The 17856-nt window shown below is 37.6% G+C and overlaps 1 protein-coding gene across 3 annotated transcripts; it reads left to right on the plus strand.

Annotated features, from left to right (window-relative positions):
- Window positions 1-4198: 4198 nt before the first annotated feature.
- On the plus strand, window positions 4199-16794 carry LOC114169284. 3 transcript variants are annotated; one of them, XM_028054362.1, is made up of 5 exons: window positions 4199-4300; window positions 4432-5123; window positions 5496-5568; window positions 7366-7504; window positions 8397-8822. In XM_028054362.1, exons 1-5 carry the CDS (start codon window positions 4265-4267, stop codon window positions 8435-8437), a joined length of 981 nt encoding a protein of 326 aa, XP_027910163.1. In that variant the 5' UTR covers window positions 4199-4264; the 3' UTR covers window positions 8438-8822. The 3 variants fall into 3 exon arrangements, with proteins under 3 accessions (XP_027910163.1, XP_027910162.1, XP_027910161.1); XM_028054361.1 differs by lacking the exon at window positions 8397-8822 and adding an exon at window positions 16304-16794 and having other exon boundaries at window positions 4203-4345; XM_028054360.1 differs by having other exon boundaries at window positions 4203-4345.
- The last annotated feature ends 1062 nt before the right edge of the window (window positions 16795-17856 follow it).

The raw sequence follows: 17856 nt of genomic DNA on the forward strand, positions 1-17856 counted from the left end.
GATTCAGCGGATGCTTGCACTTGTGTGGATACCTCTGCTCGAACCTGAGCTGCTCGATCCCTGAGCTTTGTAATACAAGTGTTATGATGAATCAAAATCTCTCCCACCAAAAGGTTAGCCCTTAATGAGTTTCAGGCCTCCTGCTACTCCCACCACAAGAGTCAGTCCGCTCTAAGTGAGACTAACTGACTCCTCGGAGCGTCAGGATGCAACCTTACCTTGAATCCTTACCTAGTTATACAGATGGGGCACCACCATGAACACCCACTAGCAGGGGTCATGGGATTACGTCCCGACCACTGAAGCGCGACCCCGGAGGTCTCACCTAGAGGCCCCAAGGAATTACACGCTAACACGGACCAACATTCATAATTCAGCAATAAGAGAATATTAAATTATATTTTTCAATTCCATATTAACCCTTGAAGTTTAGTCCTCATATCAATCACATCCCAAATCCAAACCTCTGATCATCACCACCCCAATGAGTCTAGGGTCTCATCTCATGTCAAAACCATGTTCTTTTAATTCCAAACCACACATTCATTTTACATGCTAAGTCCCATACCAACCCATTCATCCACAATTCATGAATCATGCCAAAAGTATACTTCATACTCCATTATATACATGTCCATCATCATACAATCATACTCAACCAAGATAAATTATTCGGGAACCATCAAACATCCAAAACACAGCATTGTCTCGCCCAGCACCTCGCTCAGGCTGAGGGGTCTCGCTCAGGCGAGACGTGCTCGCTCAGGCGAGCCTCCCCCCTCGCTTAGGCGAGAGCGCCAAAAACTAGGGCATGGGCAACACGGGATCTCGCTTAAGCGAGATCCCTCTCGCTTGGGCGAGTTGCCTGCTCGCTCAAAAATTGAGCGAGCCGCCCGGGCGACTTTTCGCGCAAAAAACTTAGGCGAGCTCCCTGTTTCATCTCGCCTAGGCGAAATGGACTCGCTTGGGCGAGATTAACAGGTCTCGCCACTGTTCTTCGCTGTACCGCCATGTTTTCCGGCCAAACAACACATGCAAAGCACTCTCACACATCCAAACGACAGATCCAACCGTACAAACAACAAATAGCTCATAAACAGTTCAAAAAGGGACTCGAAACTAGAACCCTAACTTCCCGTACCTGGGATTCAAGCTAGCAAAACGCTCCGACAAGCCCTCGCTACCGAACGCACGAGCACCACAGCTTCAAGGAACGAACGGGAGAACAGGAGTAGGAGAAAACTTCGAACTGGCTCAACAATGGCAAGAACCTAGCCCTAGCAGAAGAGGTGTGGCGGCTGCAGCTCAAGGCAAGGACAAGGTTTCCTGAAAATGTAGGGTACCCTAGGTTTTAGGGCAGACCTAAGGGCTTACATGTTTGGGCCGGCCTTAGGCCCAACTACAAGGCTGAAAAGAAAAGAAAGAAAAATGGGCCTTACAATTACATATATACATATATTATTAATAATAATAATATTTATTATATACATAATTAATTATTACATATTATTATTAAGTATTATATTATATATGTTATTAATAATTATTATATTGTTATGTACCGGTTACTATAATATATATATATATATATATATATATAATAATAATAATAATAATAATATATAATTTGTAATTGTAAGGTCCACTTATATTTTAACCCTAATATTTAAGGACTATCCCAAAATTAGTTGGGCCTAGGACTGGCCCATAAGGTGCCAATGCCTCTAAACCAGCTTAACACTCTCACTCTCTACTTACTTTCAGAAAATCAGCTTCTCAAACACTCTCCTTTCCTTCCAACAATGCTCTGTTAAGGTTTTGAGACTCATTCGATTTCAAGTGAGTTCGACCCATTCTTCCACCCACGTAAGTTATTTTCAGTTCATACTCTTCTTCTTTGGTTTGATTTTCGTGATTCTAGCTAGGGTGCATCATGATAACCCATTTGGAATCTATTTCCGCTATTTTTCCAGCTCCCAAATCTGTTCTCAAAACTGTGGTACTCGTAGCTTAAGTGTTAGGGCTTTTCTGCTAGTTTTTCCAGGTCTGGGAAGCTAGGGTTTTCTGTTTCTTGCGATTTTTTACTCGCTTTACTTTTGTTTCGTGTTTGTATGGACTGGTTGTCGTTGTGTTTGATTTGGAAAATGTTAAGGCATGATTTGATTCGAATGTTTGGATTACACGAGAGAACAATGGTGAGCACTGGTTTTCTCGTCCAAGCGAGCACGTCTCGCCTAGGCGAGACTAACAAAGGCTCGTCCAAGCTTCTTGTTCGAGTTGTCGCTTAAGCATCAAATCTTCGTTTTGAGCGAGGTATAGTCTCGCTCAAGCGAGGAGGGCTCGCCTAAGTGAGAAATGGCAGCAAGCCACTGTTCCCATTCCTCGAGCTCTCGGCTAGGCGAAGGGAGCTCGCCTGAGCGAGGGAAACCTCTCGCCTGAGTGAGACCCTTCAGCCTGAGCGAGAAGTAGGGTGAGCATGTGTTTAATTTTGTTTTCCCTCCATACTTGGATGTTTGCCATATGTTTGGATTGAGTAATCTTGTAAAGCATGAATTGGGTGAATATGTATGAGAAAAATGATTTATGGTCTGCGATGGATAAGTTCAACATGACCTTGGCATGTGACATGTATGGAATGGTTGGTTATGAAAAAGACATGGAATTGGCATGAGAAATAATTCTATATTGATTGAAGGAACATGATGTTAGTATGGTTAGGACGTAATTCCACAATAGTTTCGTAGTGGTGCATCATTGGTCAGGGCGTAATTCCATGAATCTCTAGGTGAGATCTCATAGTGGTGCCTCATTTGGTCAGGACGTAATTCCATGACCCCTGTTAGTGGGAGTTCATGGTGGTGCCTCATTTATATAATTTAGTAAGGATTCAAGGTAATGATTGCATCTCGACACTCTAAAGAGTCAATTACTCCCATGTAGAGCATACTGACTCAAGTGGTGAGAGTAACAGGAGGCCTGAAACACTTTAAGGCTAACCTTATGCATGGGGGATGAAACACGGTAACAATTAGCTTGGTAGAGGAGTAAAGGCCACCACAAGTGCAAGCATCCGCTGAATCCGACTAATTATATGTATCCGGATAAGTCGTGTTTTGAGTCTTAGTGTATTGGTTGCGAGTCATCACATGATCAGTTTATGTATGCATCTTGGTCTATGAAAATGTATGCAATTGTATGACAAAATCACTTTCTACTTTAGCTTACCCTTTCTGGTTGTTGTATGTTTTATGTGTGGTTTTCTCTTTTTGCGATGATCATCAATTTATTGATGTGAGCAGATGTGAGCAGATAATCATCAATTCATCTTGGAACAAATCCTGCTTGTTTGAGTTTTCTTTAGGGCTATAGCCCATGTATTGTCTACCGCTTGGGCAATTATTTTAAATATTGTTGACTCTTGAACTCTATTTTATATGGGCATCGTAGTGTGTCTCAGTATTTTACTTTTGGTACCTTGGATATTGTAAGGAGTAGTGTTTATACTCCATGACTATGCTCTTATATTATTCATCGTAATATTTCATTTAATTATTATCATTTAAATGGGACGATACAGTGATACTATATATATAAATATTTGAAGAAAAAAAATGTATATTATTACTAATATTTGAAATATATGGATAGCACATACAAGATGAGGTTAAAACCGTAAAAGTATTGTTTATAGTAGCAAATCTTTGCAGTTTATGAATGATGAATTTTGTACAGTGTAAAAGTATTGTATAAGTATTTGTTTATAGTAGCATATCATCTTTCGAAATACTTGAATTTAGTCATTTTAATTAAATTTTGTTAAGTTTATTTGACATTTCAAGCGTATTTTATAATAACATTAAAGCAAAGATGTGTCAAATAGTATAAACAAGTCAAATATAATCATGAGATGTGAAATGCATACAAAACATCAAATAAACCTAACAAGATTCGATTAAAATGACTAAATCCACATATTTCGAAAAATGAAGGACTAAATTCGTTCAAAGTTTCGAAATGTACTAATTCCAAAATTTGGACAAAAAACATATTTAACCCTTTCTTTAAAAATTAATAAAATCATCGATCCAAAGTTAAAAAAAAAATTAAAATTAAATTAATCAAATACAGTGACACGTCAAGTTTCGGATTAGGGGTACACCACATGGAGAGAGGTGTTCATCCTACGCTTTGTTTGATTGTGGGGTTGGGAGCAAGGTGAACATTTTATTTTAATTTTTTCCTTTGAAAACAAAACCAGGGAAAAATGAGAAGGAAGAGTGTAGGGAAACGTAGGGATGAGGCATGCGCAACTGCTCCTTCCCTCTTCGCCATTCCTTTGCTTTTGGCATCTCCCTCTCCTTTCACTCCTTTCTTTGATAATCTCTTCTTTCACGCCACTTTAACAGTTTCAATTTGTCTGATCTTAATCAGGATGAACATAACGCAACTGCGTTTGATAGTGAGAGTGACGATGTCAATTGCGTTCATCGCCGTCCCGAACCTGGACCCGAGTTTGTGGAGTCGTTGGACAGGAGCATCTGCGTATGCTGTGACGACAAACGCGAAGAGGGAGTTTTGGTTTGCAGCGAAAGGCTGTGCCCTGTCACTGTACATTCCAACTGTATCGGTTCCGAACCCAAATTCAATGATTCGGGTAACTTCTACTGCCCCTACTGTTGGTACAAGCGCGCCCTCGACACGTGCCAACAATTGAGAGAGAAATCCCTGGTCGCAAAGAAAGCTTTGTCACACTTCTTGGAGAGTGGTGCACGTGCAGATTCTGCTGTTGCACGTGCAGATTCTGCTGCTGAACGTGCGGGCCTGGTTCAGGATGGGATAAAATGTGTGGAGGAAACACAATATGAAGAGAATAATGATACAGATGAAGAAAAGGTGTCGGTGTCTGTGACGGTTAGTTCTGTGGGTGAGACCAATGATGAAGAACCCAATGTCGTTTCAGCAGAGAAAAGGAAGAACCAGAGGAAGGATCCTTCTGCAAGGAGGAAGGGTTTGTTACAACAAGAAGAGCATAAACATTGTAACACCAGAAGGAAAATTGATGGTAATGTAAAAGAGGAGGAAGTTACCAGCTCCAGGCGACCACAGAGGTCGATCGTGAAAGGGTGTGTCATTTTTCAAAACTGAAAAATCTGTTGATTTGTCGTGATTTTTAAATTCGGGGCCTACTGCCTTGATGCTGTTGTGAAAGTCAAAAACCACATAATATATGTTGTAGCTGCAATTGCTGTTTTGAAACCCTGGTACTATTCAGAGGTTTAAATTGCAGTAGTGGTTGTGTTGTAAGTTGCAGCCTTTGTCAGGCGACGCGAGGCTGTTGTGGCCAATGCACTCCTCAATTGCAGCAATTGATTGATTGAATGGATGTTTTATTGATTCATTGAAATTTATTTTTTCCACTGAGATGGAGACTTGCTGTCTCAAAGCAAAGTAAAAGCGTTAATGCAAATCTTTGGTCTGTTATTTCTTAATTGCAGAATGAATCGGACTTCACTGCCTGCAAAGCGCAAGAGATTACTTTGGACCGTTGAAGAAGAAAAGGTTCTGAAGGTATAAGTTTCATAAAAGTCAAGCTCTGACAATGTGAAATGGGTTAAAACTTCAAGCCAATGCTTTGATTTCAATATATACCTTAGTTGGCAGATATATATAATGTATCTCCATTTAAGTAGATGAGTCTTAGTTTGTGAGAAATAGACGTATTTGCATCCCATAATCAAGCCAAGAGCATACACGTAAACTGTGTTAGGTTGGGCTGAAAAAGGAAACCTGATTATCATATCTATTTAACAACCTTTGAGAATGGTTTTACAGAGGCTGTCCATCAATGTAAATGTTAGGATATTAGAAATTACTTAAGTTGGTTAGAATATTAATGAGCGAGTTAGTTATATATCAACAGGATGAAATATATAGATTGAAATTTGTTGCTATTGTAAGTTGAGTGGATAAATCCTTTGTGAAGTGGAAACCCTTGAAGAAGAAATTTCTGTCACATTTGTTGTTTTTTTCATCCTATTTGGTAAAAATGTTTCTTTTCTTTTTCTTTTTAATTCCTGGTTTCTAATATTAGTGAGAAAGAGGAGTGATCTAAGCCATCTAAAGGATTTGTAAATTAGTGAAACAAAGTTGCTGAGTGGACTTAGTGTATTTGAAGGTACGGGTGAAATGAACATGAGAGGGAATATTTGCGTCATGCTTGTTGCTGTGAGATTACAGGTGAATTAAGAGTCAACATGAGATAAGATATTTGGTTTGGCAGGTTTAGTTAAAATTCAATCAAGAATCATTCAGGGCTATGGTGGGATGTAATTTTTTTATTATGTCTACATACGAAATGGGATCCAAGTCGTATGGAAAAGTTAAAAGATATAAATGTAAAAGAGAGAAAGAAAGACAAGAACATGGGCTTGGTTGCATGAGTTACATCATAAACCCAATAGAACAATATGCTCCTCTAATTTGCTATCTGCAAATCTGAAAATAAATAAAATACTTGTATGGTTATGGTTGATTGTAATATTTTTGAAGACAGTTTCTTATTCTATCTTCTTCACATTTGGGGTCTAATTATGTCTTCAAAACATTACAACTAGCCCAACTATCATTGCTGAACACTTATCTGGAAATAGAATATTGAGGCAACTTTCAACATGTGCTTTTCTTTGTGCTTGTGTTTGCAATATGAGGATACAGTGTTCATGATAAGTTGCTATGTTGTTATGTCTATCTTTTTCATTATATCTGATTTAACGTCTCTTCTTCTTGATTGATATGAAATAATACTGCTTTAGTGTCATTGAAAACTGCTGTGGTGATGCCATGGCAGAAATTGGGTGACGGAGTTATAGCTTGCCACCAAAAAATGATAGTGGTGATGCTGGTTTTACTTGGTGGCCCATGGCCACTTTGGGTGTCAGAGTGGTCTGGCCAAGGTAGTTAAAATCAATATTATGGTTAGGATCATGAAAGACTTACAAAATCATAAATCATAGGATTGTAATTATGGTTGTCTCTTTCATTATTTTTGCAATACAATTATGTTTTTAATTTTTCTGTAAATTATCTTTATGAATTTATTGATTTCTATTTGGAGCTGTTTGCTAAGTTTCCTGCTTCCTAGTATGCATTTTATGTTTCTAAAAGTTTATTATGAACTTAAAAGTTGTAAAACTTATACATTGGACAAGGTATACAACATTAATCTAAGGTGTTTTAGCTGTTTTGGGCTTTTATTTGTCTATTATACTATTAGCTTTGGTTCTCACGTTAGAGTAAGGAGTACTAAAGTTCTTAATAGGCTTTTATTTGTCAATTAGACTATTAGCTTTGGTTCTCACATTGCAGGAAGGAGTATTAAAGTTCTCACAAGAAAATAAAAATATCCCTTGGAGGAAAATTTTGGAGTTTGGTTGTCGTGTATTTGACAAGACTCGAACTCCTATTGATCTCAAGGATAAATGGAAGAGCATTATCTCCAAGAAAGGTATAATTTTAAATTGTAGTTGTAGTTGATTTATAACAAGTGCTATTTAGGAAATTATTTCATTTCATGTTCTACGTTTTATGCTCTTGAGACTGACTTTTTAGCTGGCAAGCGTCTTTTAAACTATATGAGAGAATTCATAAAGATGGAATTCTTATATCATACCTTTACATGGTAAACCATATACATTCCTTTCGAACAATCTTCATTGGGGTTCTTGGGATATTGGGCAAATCTTTGAATGTTCTTTCAGTGGGATGCTATATAGAGTCCCTTGTTCAATCTCTGATTTGAAAGAACATTTAGGATACTGGGCATTAACAAAATATGCCCACAGTTTGAAAGTTTTAAAAGAATTAGAAGGGTCTAATGATCACCTAAGTAAGTACTTGGGGAATCCACCCTCAAAAACTAGTTGTTAAGAGGAACTTAGCCAACCCCATATTCCAGTGAGATTTAGACACCCCATAATACTCCAGTCCCTATCAAGGTTCCAAGTTATTTAGTTGGATAATGTGTCAGGTTGTTAGCATTTGAGGAGGTGGTTTACATGACAAAGACAAATTATATAGCTTGTGTGTGCCTTAGATTATGGGGGAGGTTCATTTTGGTTATTAGTAGTGTTATTGAAAAACTGCAACGGAGGCACCATGGTGGATTTTTGTAGCAGATTTCTTGTTGGCCACCGTCTATGGTGGTGGCAAATCGGGTTTCACATGGCAGCGCATAATGGCTACCATAGGTGTCTCAAAATGGTGGTTCAGGGTGGCCATGGCAGAAATAGTGATCCATTTGATGCACTCTGCTTAAAGAAAGAAGCCTTGGGTCAGTGTGACTTGACGTGAGGCATGTAAAAACTCTAATGTCTTCTTTCTTTGTTTTCTATTTCCAGGTTATACACCCGACCCAGCTAGTCCACTAATGATTTTTTGAAGTGTTTGGTAATACAACCAAGTTGAAACCCAAACAAAATATTTTAACCTTAACCCAATGTTGCTGCCACCACATGTAAGTTGTTTCACAACACTCAGTGGAAGCCATTCAGCTGTGAAGGCTTTCCTTCTCCCACTATTGTGCTTGCTTCATGCCACCATAGCCGTGTTGCTGTCCAACTACAACACCACCAGTGTTCTGCCGCTGCTCACTGTAACACCACTGATGTTGCTCCACAACCGTACAACAAAGTCCATTTATTTTTTCAACCCCTTTAACTTGATCACCTATTTTAAGTCTTGAACTTGGTGGTGTTTTATTTGGTTTTATTTTTATTTTGATTGCTAAACTTGCAATTATTATTAATTATGACTATTTTTCATTATTTGAGTTACAATTATATTTCTACATTTTAAAATTTTTTATATCTATATATTTTATTTTAATTGTCTGCTATGCTTATACCATAACTCATTATGGCTCTCCATATATTTTCATAAAGGATTTTTGTGTTGCCAATACTTTCATTATCCATTATTGATGACACTGGTTATTAGGCCTTTTGGTTGGATAGGGAAAGCACTTTGTGACGAACTTTTGTTCGAGGAGAGTGTGATGTGGGATAATTCTTTGAATATGAGGTCAAAGGTCCGCCTAAGGGAAATGAGATAAGATTATACTCAATTCTCTTCATTCTTGCATTGTATTTACATAGATATAGAAGCATGATCACATACATCCTCTATCACCATTGGGCTTAGGCTCAACACTATGGGGCTAGAGAGTGATCCTCTCTTTTATATGATCATTTTTTGTTTTTCCTCTATTTTGTATCTAAATTGGAGTGTATGTGAGGGATAATAGAGGGGAAACACAACTATAACTGAATAGCGTAGAAGTAGGAGGATAAGGGGTGGTAGTTGGTAGGTGTTATGATAACCAGTAGTGTCAACAGATCCGGATGATGGGGAAAAGGGACCCAATTCAGGCAGAAGGAGCAAATACAGTTAGGAAACCATCGTGGAGAATGAGGGAAAAAAGTGTGATGGGTGTGAGAGGGGTCTGGAAGTTTTGATGAATATTTGTTCCTTCTGATATTTCAAATTTCCTCTTTATACTTTGCTACATTTATTAGGCACCTAGAAACTGTGATGAAAGAACAAGACAGAAAAGAAGCAAAGATAAACCCACAAGCTGACTTATTCACTATTAGCTATAAGACAACAAAGTTTACAAAGGAAATAGCTTCTTCTCACATAGGGTATTCCTTGTTAGAACCGTCGCAGACTATTAATACCAAAAGAAGACTCCCTCACACCACTCAAAAGGAAACTATTTATAGATTTTCTCAGAAATTCTCTCCCCTAAAACAACTAAGTGCATAACTCCCTTTTATGTTTAAATTTCCTTTTATAACACCTATACCACTCTTTCTCATTATTTCCCTGCCTATCATTGCCTAACATTACCCATTGTTCCCAAGGTTGAATTCTAAAAACTAATCTTTAATGATAGAAGCATCTTCCCACAAGGCTGCTTCAGACCTGCCCTCTTGCCATTGCACCAACGCTTCTTGTGGTGGCTTTTGTGCTTATACTTCCACAACTATCTGCCATGCTTCACATCTTCTAAATTTAAAGTTTAAAACCCCTCAAGATCATAATCAATGTGATGTGTTGTTCTTGATTGGTGACTATGTCTTTGTTAAGCTTTAGTCATTGTTGAGATGTAATATTTTATTTATCATGTATGGGATCCCTTCTTTAGGGTTAGGGTTAGGACTGGGCCTTGACTTTTTGTATTCTGCTTATTATTTTCTTATATAAACAGTAGTAAAACAGTAATAGTGATAAGTTTTTTCACTGTTTCATTTATCTAAAATCTCTTCAAGATGGTATCAGAGCCAGAACATGAGTCTGGTTCATCTTCACTGTTTGTCACAGTGACTGTCATCGTCCGCCGTCTCCCGCAACTGTCCGCCGTCGTCCGCTGCACCGTCCGCCGTTGCCGCCGTTGCTGCCGGCGTGTATACTCCGGCGAAGTCAGGGTTAGGTGCGCCTCGAGGAGCGCAACCCATCCCTGCAAGTCACGTCACCGGAAACCTCTGCACACGCCGCCACGCTCCGCTTCTCTCCGGCGACCTTCAAGCGCGTGTACACCACGCGTCGCCTTCTCGGCGCCAGAATCGCGCCGCGCCACCGTCGTTCGTCTCGCTGGAGCCTCCTGGTCTTATATCTACTCTTGGTTCTCTGTTTCGGTGACCATATCTTGAACCTAGGGTTTCTTCTCAAAAGTTAAGTTTTTTTTTTAATGGCTTCTACGGGTGGAATGTCTCCCTCTCTATCAGCTACTCCTATTATTACCTCTGTGAAACTGAACTGGAAAAATTACTCCTCTTGGTCAGCTTCGGTGGAGTTGTGGTTTCTTGGTCAAGGCTATCATGATCATCTTGAAAAAGAGGTCTCTACTATTTCAGAGGAAGAGAAACCTAAGTGGCAGAAATTGGATTTTCAGTTGTGTGCTGTTTTATGGCAATCAGTTGAGCAAGGGGTCTTAGACATTTTGAGACCTTACAAGACATGCTTCTCTTTTTGGAAAAGGGCACAAGATATTTTTGCTAACGACATTCAACGCCTCTTTGATGCAACTCAAAGAGTAGCCTCACTCAAACAAATCAATCATGATATGGTTTCTCATATAGGAAAGGCTAGGGCTGCAGTAGAAGAATTGAAGAGTTTTTTTGTGGCTGATTCATTAGAATCTATCAACAAAAAACTTGATAAGTTTTACATGGTCTTAATTCTGAGGAGCCTACACTCGACTTTTGATCATGTGCGTGATCAAGTTTTAGCTGGTGATCAAATCCCTTCGATGGACAACTTAGTTACTAGACTTCTTCGTGTACCTACATTGGTCAAAGATGAAAGTTCAACTGATGTTTTTGAAACATCAGCAATGGTAGCACCACGAGGAAGAGGAGGAGGTCGGAGCAACTGTGGAGGACGTGGTGGTCGAAGTGGGCGTCCTCAATGCTCATATTGTAATAGAATGGGCCATACCCAAGACAAGTGTTATTCCTTACATGGTTTTCCCGATAAAGCTGCTCATGTGTCCAAGTCTGATCATTCAGAATCTAGAATTTCTGATGAAGAGTACCAAGAATTCTTGAGGTACAAATATGAGAAATCCAACAATCCTGGCCCATCCTCTTCAATGTCAACTGCATGCATCTCTCAATCTGTGGAAGGTCTTAGTCCATGGATTCTTGACTCAGGTGCCTCAGATCATGTCTCTGGTAACATTTCCTCATTTTCCTCCATTTCCTCTCCCAAAAGTCCTCATTTTATTACTGTTGCAAGTGGATCCAAAGTGGCATCTCAAGGAATTGGCAAAGTTTCTTTATCACCTTCACTAAATTTAAACTCTGTTTTGTACATTCCTCATTGTCCTTACAATTTAATCTCTTTGAGTCAATTGACTCGTTCCTTAAATTGTTCTGTAACCTTTACTGCTAATTACTTTGCTATACAGGAACATGGTACGGGTCGTCTGATTGGAGAAGGACATGAGTCACGGGGACTTTATTTCCTAAAACCAAGCTCCTCAGTATCTTGTTTTGCAACTTCATCCCCAAAACTTTTGCATGATCGTTTAGGTCACCCAAGTTTGTCCAAGTTGAAGATGATGGTTCCGAGTCTCAAACACATTCAAGCCTTAGATTGTGAATCGTGTCAGTTAGGAAAGCATGTTAGATCTTCCTTCCCTAAAAGGTCTGAGACACGATGTAATTTTGCTTTTTCTACTGTTCATTCTGATATTTGGGGACCAAGTCGTGTCACTTCTTTTGGTTTTAACTATTTTGTAACGTTCATTGATGAATTCTCTTGATGTACTTGGGTTTATCTAATGAAAGAAAGATCGGAACTTTTATCCATATTTGTGTCCTTCTTTAATGAAATTAAGAACCAATTTGGGAAGACAATTAAAATTCTCAGAAGTGATAATGCTAAGGAATATTTTTCTGCTACGTTTTCCTCATTTTTATCTTCCCAAGGAATTTTACATCAGTCAACATGTCCTCATACTCCACAACAAAATGGCATAGCCGAAAGAAAGAATAGACACCTTATCGAAACTACACGCTCTCTCATGTTGAATACCAATGTTCCTCCTATTCATCATTGGGGAGATGCAGTCCTCACTGCTTGTTTTCTAATCAATAGGATGCCTTCTTCTATTGAAAATAAAATTCCTCACTCGATAATTTTTCCAAATGATCCTTTGTATCGTGTCTCTCCACGTGTGTTTGGATGTACTTGTTTTGTTCATAATGTCTCTCCAGGTCTTGATAAACTTTCTGCAAAGGCTATTAAGTGTGTCTTTTTGGGATATTCTCGCCTTCAGAAAGGGTATAAATGTTATTCTCCCCCAACCAAAAGGTATTATATGTCTGCTGATGTTACATTCTTTGTGGACACACCTTTTTTCTTGTCCTCCATGGAGGAGAGTTCATCTGTTCAACAAGTCCTTCCTTTACCATCCTGTGATCCCTTGGTTCTTCCTGAAACTCAACCTCAAAATGCCAATGACATTGTTCAACCACCTCTTCTCACATATCAGCGTCGCACTCCAGTGACTCCTTCCTCTTGCCTGAAGACCCCTGTGACTCAAATCCTTCTCTACCAGATTCTCGAATCATGGATCCTTCATCCTCTTCATCTTCTCTTGACTCCGATCACACTTGGCCTATTGCCCTTCGGAAAGGTATTTGCTCTACTCGTAATCCACATCCTATTTATAATTTTTTGAGTTATCATCGTTTGTCTCCTCCATATTTCTCTTTTGTTTCCTCCTTGTCTACCATTAAGGTTCCTAAGAATGTTGATGAGGCACTTGGTCATCCTGGATGGCAACAAGCCATGATTGATGAAATGCAGGCACTTGAACACAGTGGGACTTGGGAACTTGTCTCTCTTCCTCCTGGTAAGAAGTTTGTGGGCTGTAGATGGGTCTATGCTATTAAGGTTGGTCCGACTGGTGCTGTAGACCGACTCAAAGCCCGTCTCGTCGCTAAGGGGTATACTCAGGTTTACGGCCTTGACTATTGTGATACTTTTTCTCTTGTGGCTAAAATAAGTTCTGTTCGTCTTTTTTTTGCTATGGCTGCCATTCGCCAATGGCCTCTGTATCAGTTGGACATTAAAAATGCCTTTCTTCATGGTGATCTGGAAGAGGAGATATACATGGAGCAACCTCCTGGGTTTGTTGCTCAGGGGGAGTCTGGGTTAGTTTGTAAGTTGCATCGTTCTCTCTATGGCTTGAAGCAATCTCCTCGAGCTTGGTTTGGTAAATTTAGTCGTGTTGTGCAGAATTTTGGATTGAAACGTTGTGAAGCGGATCATTCAGTATTTTATGGTCATACTTCTCCTGACAAATGTGTTTATCTTATGGTTTATGTTGATGATATTGTTATCACAGGAAAGGATATCACTAGAATTGCTCAATTGAAGAACCATTTGTTTAGCCACTTTCAGACCAAAGATTTGGGTCGTCTTAAATATTTCCTTGGTATTGAAGTGGCGCAATCAAAAGAAGGTGTCATCATTGCACAGAGAAAATATGCTCTTGATATTTTGGAAGAAACAGGTCTGACAAATTGCAAGCCCATTGATAGCCCTATGGACTCAAATAAAAAATTAACAAGAGATCAAGGTGAACTTTTCTCAGATCCAGAGAGATATAGAAGGTTGGTTGGAAAACTCATCTACCTTACTATAACAAGACCTGATCTTTCTTATCCAGTGGGAGTTGTTAGTCAATTTATGCAAAATCCCCACATTGATCATTGGAATGCTGTGATTCGCATTCTCAGATATGTAAAAGGGAACCCAGGACAAGGATTGTTGTATGAGAACAAGGGAAGTACTCAAGTTGAAGCGTATTGTGATGCAGATTGGGCTGGTTGTCCAATTAATAGAAGATCTACCACAGGGTATTGTGTATTCCTTGGAGGGAACCTTGTATCTTGGAAAAGTAAGAAACAAAGTGTTGTTGCTCGATCTAGTGCAAAGGCAGAATATCGATCTATGGCTCTAGCTACATGTGAACTAGTATGGATTAAACAACTCCTTCAAGAGTTGAAATTTTGTGAAAATGAGCAGATGAAGTTATATTGTGACAACCAAGCAGCCCTTCACATTGCCTCCAATCCGGTGTTTCATGAGAGAACAAAGCATATAGAAATTGATTGTCATTTTGTTAGAGAGAAATTACTATCCAAGGATCTTGTTACAGAGTTTGTCGGCTCTAATGAACAACTTGCAGACATTCTGACTAAATCTTTAAGAGGGCCTAGAATTCAATTTATATGTTCCAAGCTTGGAGCATATGATCTATATGCTCCAGCTTGAGGGGGAGTGTTGAGATGTAATATTTTATTTATCATGTATGGGATCCCTTCTTTAGGGTTAGGGTTAGGACTGGGCCTTGACTCTTTGTATTCTGCTTATTGTTTTCTTATATAAACAGTAGTAAAACAGTAACAGTGATAAGTTTTTTCAGTGTTTCATTTATCTAAAATCTCTTTTCAAGAGTCATATCGCCAATTATCTGTCAACTCTGAGCGTAACGGAAGTTGGGTATGTGCTATTTTGGCCCTTTCCATGTTGCGCAACACATTGAATCCATTGCATATAGGTTGGCTCTTCTACTCCAATCTTGCATAAATCAGGTGTTTCGTGTGTCCTTTTTTGAAGCCTTGCATGGGAGACCCTTCAGCCCAATATGTTCCTTCACCATTGTTGTCTACATCAAAGGAACTTTCAGCCTGTCAAACTCCTTGATATCGCTGAGTCAAGGTTGATAATTTCTGGCAGGTTCAGGTGCTTGTCTAGAGGGATGACATCCTCACCCTAACTTGGGAATTTTGGGATCATTTGGAGGAGTCATACTCTTACTGACCTTGAGGACAAGGTCTGTTCCAAATAGGGGCGACTGATATGCTCCGCGCTCAACAGGATGGGACCTAAGACTAACAAGTGTCAACAGATCCATCCAGATGATGGGGAAAAGGGACCCATTCGGTTAGAAGGAGCATACGCACTAGGAAACCATCACGGAGAATGAAGGATAAAGCGTGATGGGAATATTCTCTCTGATAGAGGGCCTAATTCCACAAGACCCACTAGAAGGAAGGATCATTAAACCTAGAAAACTTAGATTATATTTTAACCTAATTTGTGAGCTAGACTCTGTCATGATAGAGATCTTTTTTCTTTTATTATAAAGGACAGGTGTCACTCCTTGATGAACCCACCCAATGTAGACCAGCTTTCTGAATAAAATGGCAGAGAAGAAAGAATGAATATTTCGTTTCACTGTTTTTATCTTTTATTCCCAGTTCCTTGTATCACTCTTCCTCTGATATTTCTGATTTCGTTGTCTCCGCACTCTTCCGCATTTCTGCCTCTTTCTTTAAAAGGTCCCTTTCTGAGAAATAAAGTTCTGTTCTGCCATTTTAATTCCAGGAAATCAAAATATCCGTTTGCTGTTATTTTCTTATTGAATTATAAGTTGACCATTGCACTTAGGTAAGAATTGATTCAGAAACTGTAAGTATCAATAGATATCTAATAAAACACCGACACATTGCTCTGTTCTTTTTTCCATAATCTTCCACTCTATCGGTTGAATCCTATCAGTAGTCTGAACGTTATTAACACATGGGATGTGAGTGGTGAGAGGGGAACACATAAGAATAAAAGGAAGAGGACTAAAACTGATATTTGCGGAAATATAGCCGTAACATAAGTTTTTGGATGCTACTGTTTTCAGGTTATTTGAATTAGTATCATGGTCACTATGCAGGAATTTAGTAGAACGTTTGCATGGAGATTCTTCTGAGCATCTATTGAAACCTGGGTTCTTGCATGTTATTTTGGCAAAAAGTGGAGCAACGATAAAAGATGCAGATGAAATTTAAAGACACATAATATATACTGTATTCAGTTCTGTTATTATTGCATGGTCTCCGATATCTGTATGCAATTTCATTCTCATTTGCCAAAACCATAGTGCCTCTATATATTTTTTGGACGAAGAATTATAAAATCAGGATGGTCAAGCGACGACATGTCCTCGTCCACAAAATTGTGATCAAACTTGTCTTTGTTTTCAGTTGCGTATAGCTGGATAAGCCTGCACGTTCTCGTTGAGATTGGGTTGATAATGTTTCATTCAAGTTTATGATGTTCTTAGGTCAAGTTGAGGTTGATTGATGACCTCATAAATGAGGTAGACTTGTTAATAGAAAAATATAGTACTTCTCAAAAGATTTTGATAATTTCCACTAAACTTGAATGTACACGATTATTAGGATAAACAACCTTCGGGCACAATAGAAAAGTAGAGAAAATTTGTTTTTATAATGTGACTCAATGTAAACAATTAATTATCTTTTAAGTAACCTTTTGAAAGATTTCGTATAATAAACTTTGGGTAATAACTATATGTTACGAGTACACAGTGTTTGTCCTCTTATAAATAGAGATTGTAAATAAACTCATATTTGTGAGTATTATCCGAATTTATATCTATTTTGACGAAGAATCTCTACATTGACTGGGTATGAATATAGAAAATCCTTGACTTTTCAATTGAGTATGAGAATGTATATATTCGTTCCTTTTCCATCTTCATACTTCTCATAATATTCGTTATTTATAATTAATTAAGTAATCTTTTATATATATATATATATATATATATATATATATATATATATATATATTCATACATATTTTTTATTTTTTATTTCTTGGTGTATATATATTAATACATATTTTTTATTTTTTATTTCTTGATATATATATATATATATATATATATATATATATATATATATATATATATATATATATATATATATATATATATATATATATATATATATATATATATATATTTAAGACTCTTAATTTAAGTGTTTAATAGCATATTGCATATTCCTTTATAGGTAACATAAAAAAATTATCTTCTATAATTTATTATAATTAATTTTTGTTTGAATTGAAGAACCATTTTTGTTTTTCTAAAAAAATTTCTGTTATTTTTCTACCAATGACTATGTTGATATTTGAAAATTTTTCTTAGATCTCTAAAGATTTTTATTCTTATCATATCTTTAATTATACATTTATTTTCTTTGTGTAATTTCATTTAATAATTTCTCAAATTGTTTCTAAGACACCTTTGATAATTTTTTAATATTTTTATTTGTTTCTTTTTCTCATGTAAAATACTATTTTGATATATTTTATACAATTATTTTTTATTTTATAACTCATTATAATCATGTTGTAGTTTTGTTACTATAATTATATAAATAAATTTTGTTTACTATAATATAAAAATTTAATGTA

The sequence above is a fragment of the Vigna unguiculata genome, chromosome 11 (genome assembly GCF_004118075.2).
Source record: "Vigna unguiculata cultivar IT97K-499-35 chromosome 11, ASM411807v1, whole genome shotgun sequence".
Taxonomy (NCBI): domain Eukaryota; kingdom Viridiplantae; phylum Streptophyta; class Magnoliopsida; order Fabales; family Fabaceae; genus Vigna; species Vigna unguiculata.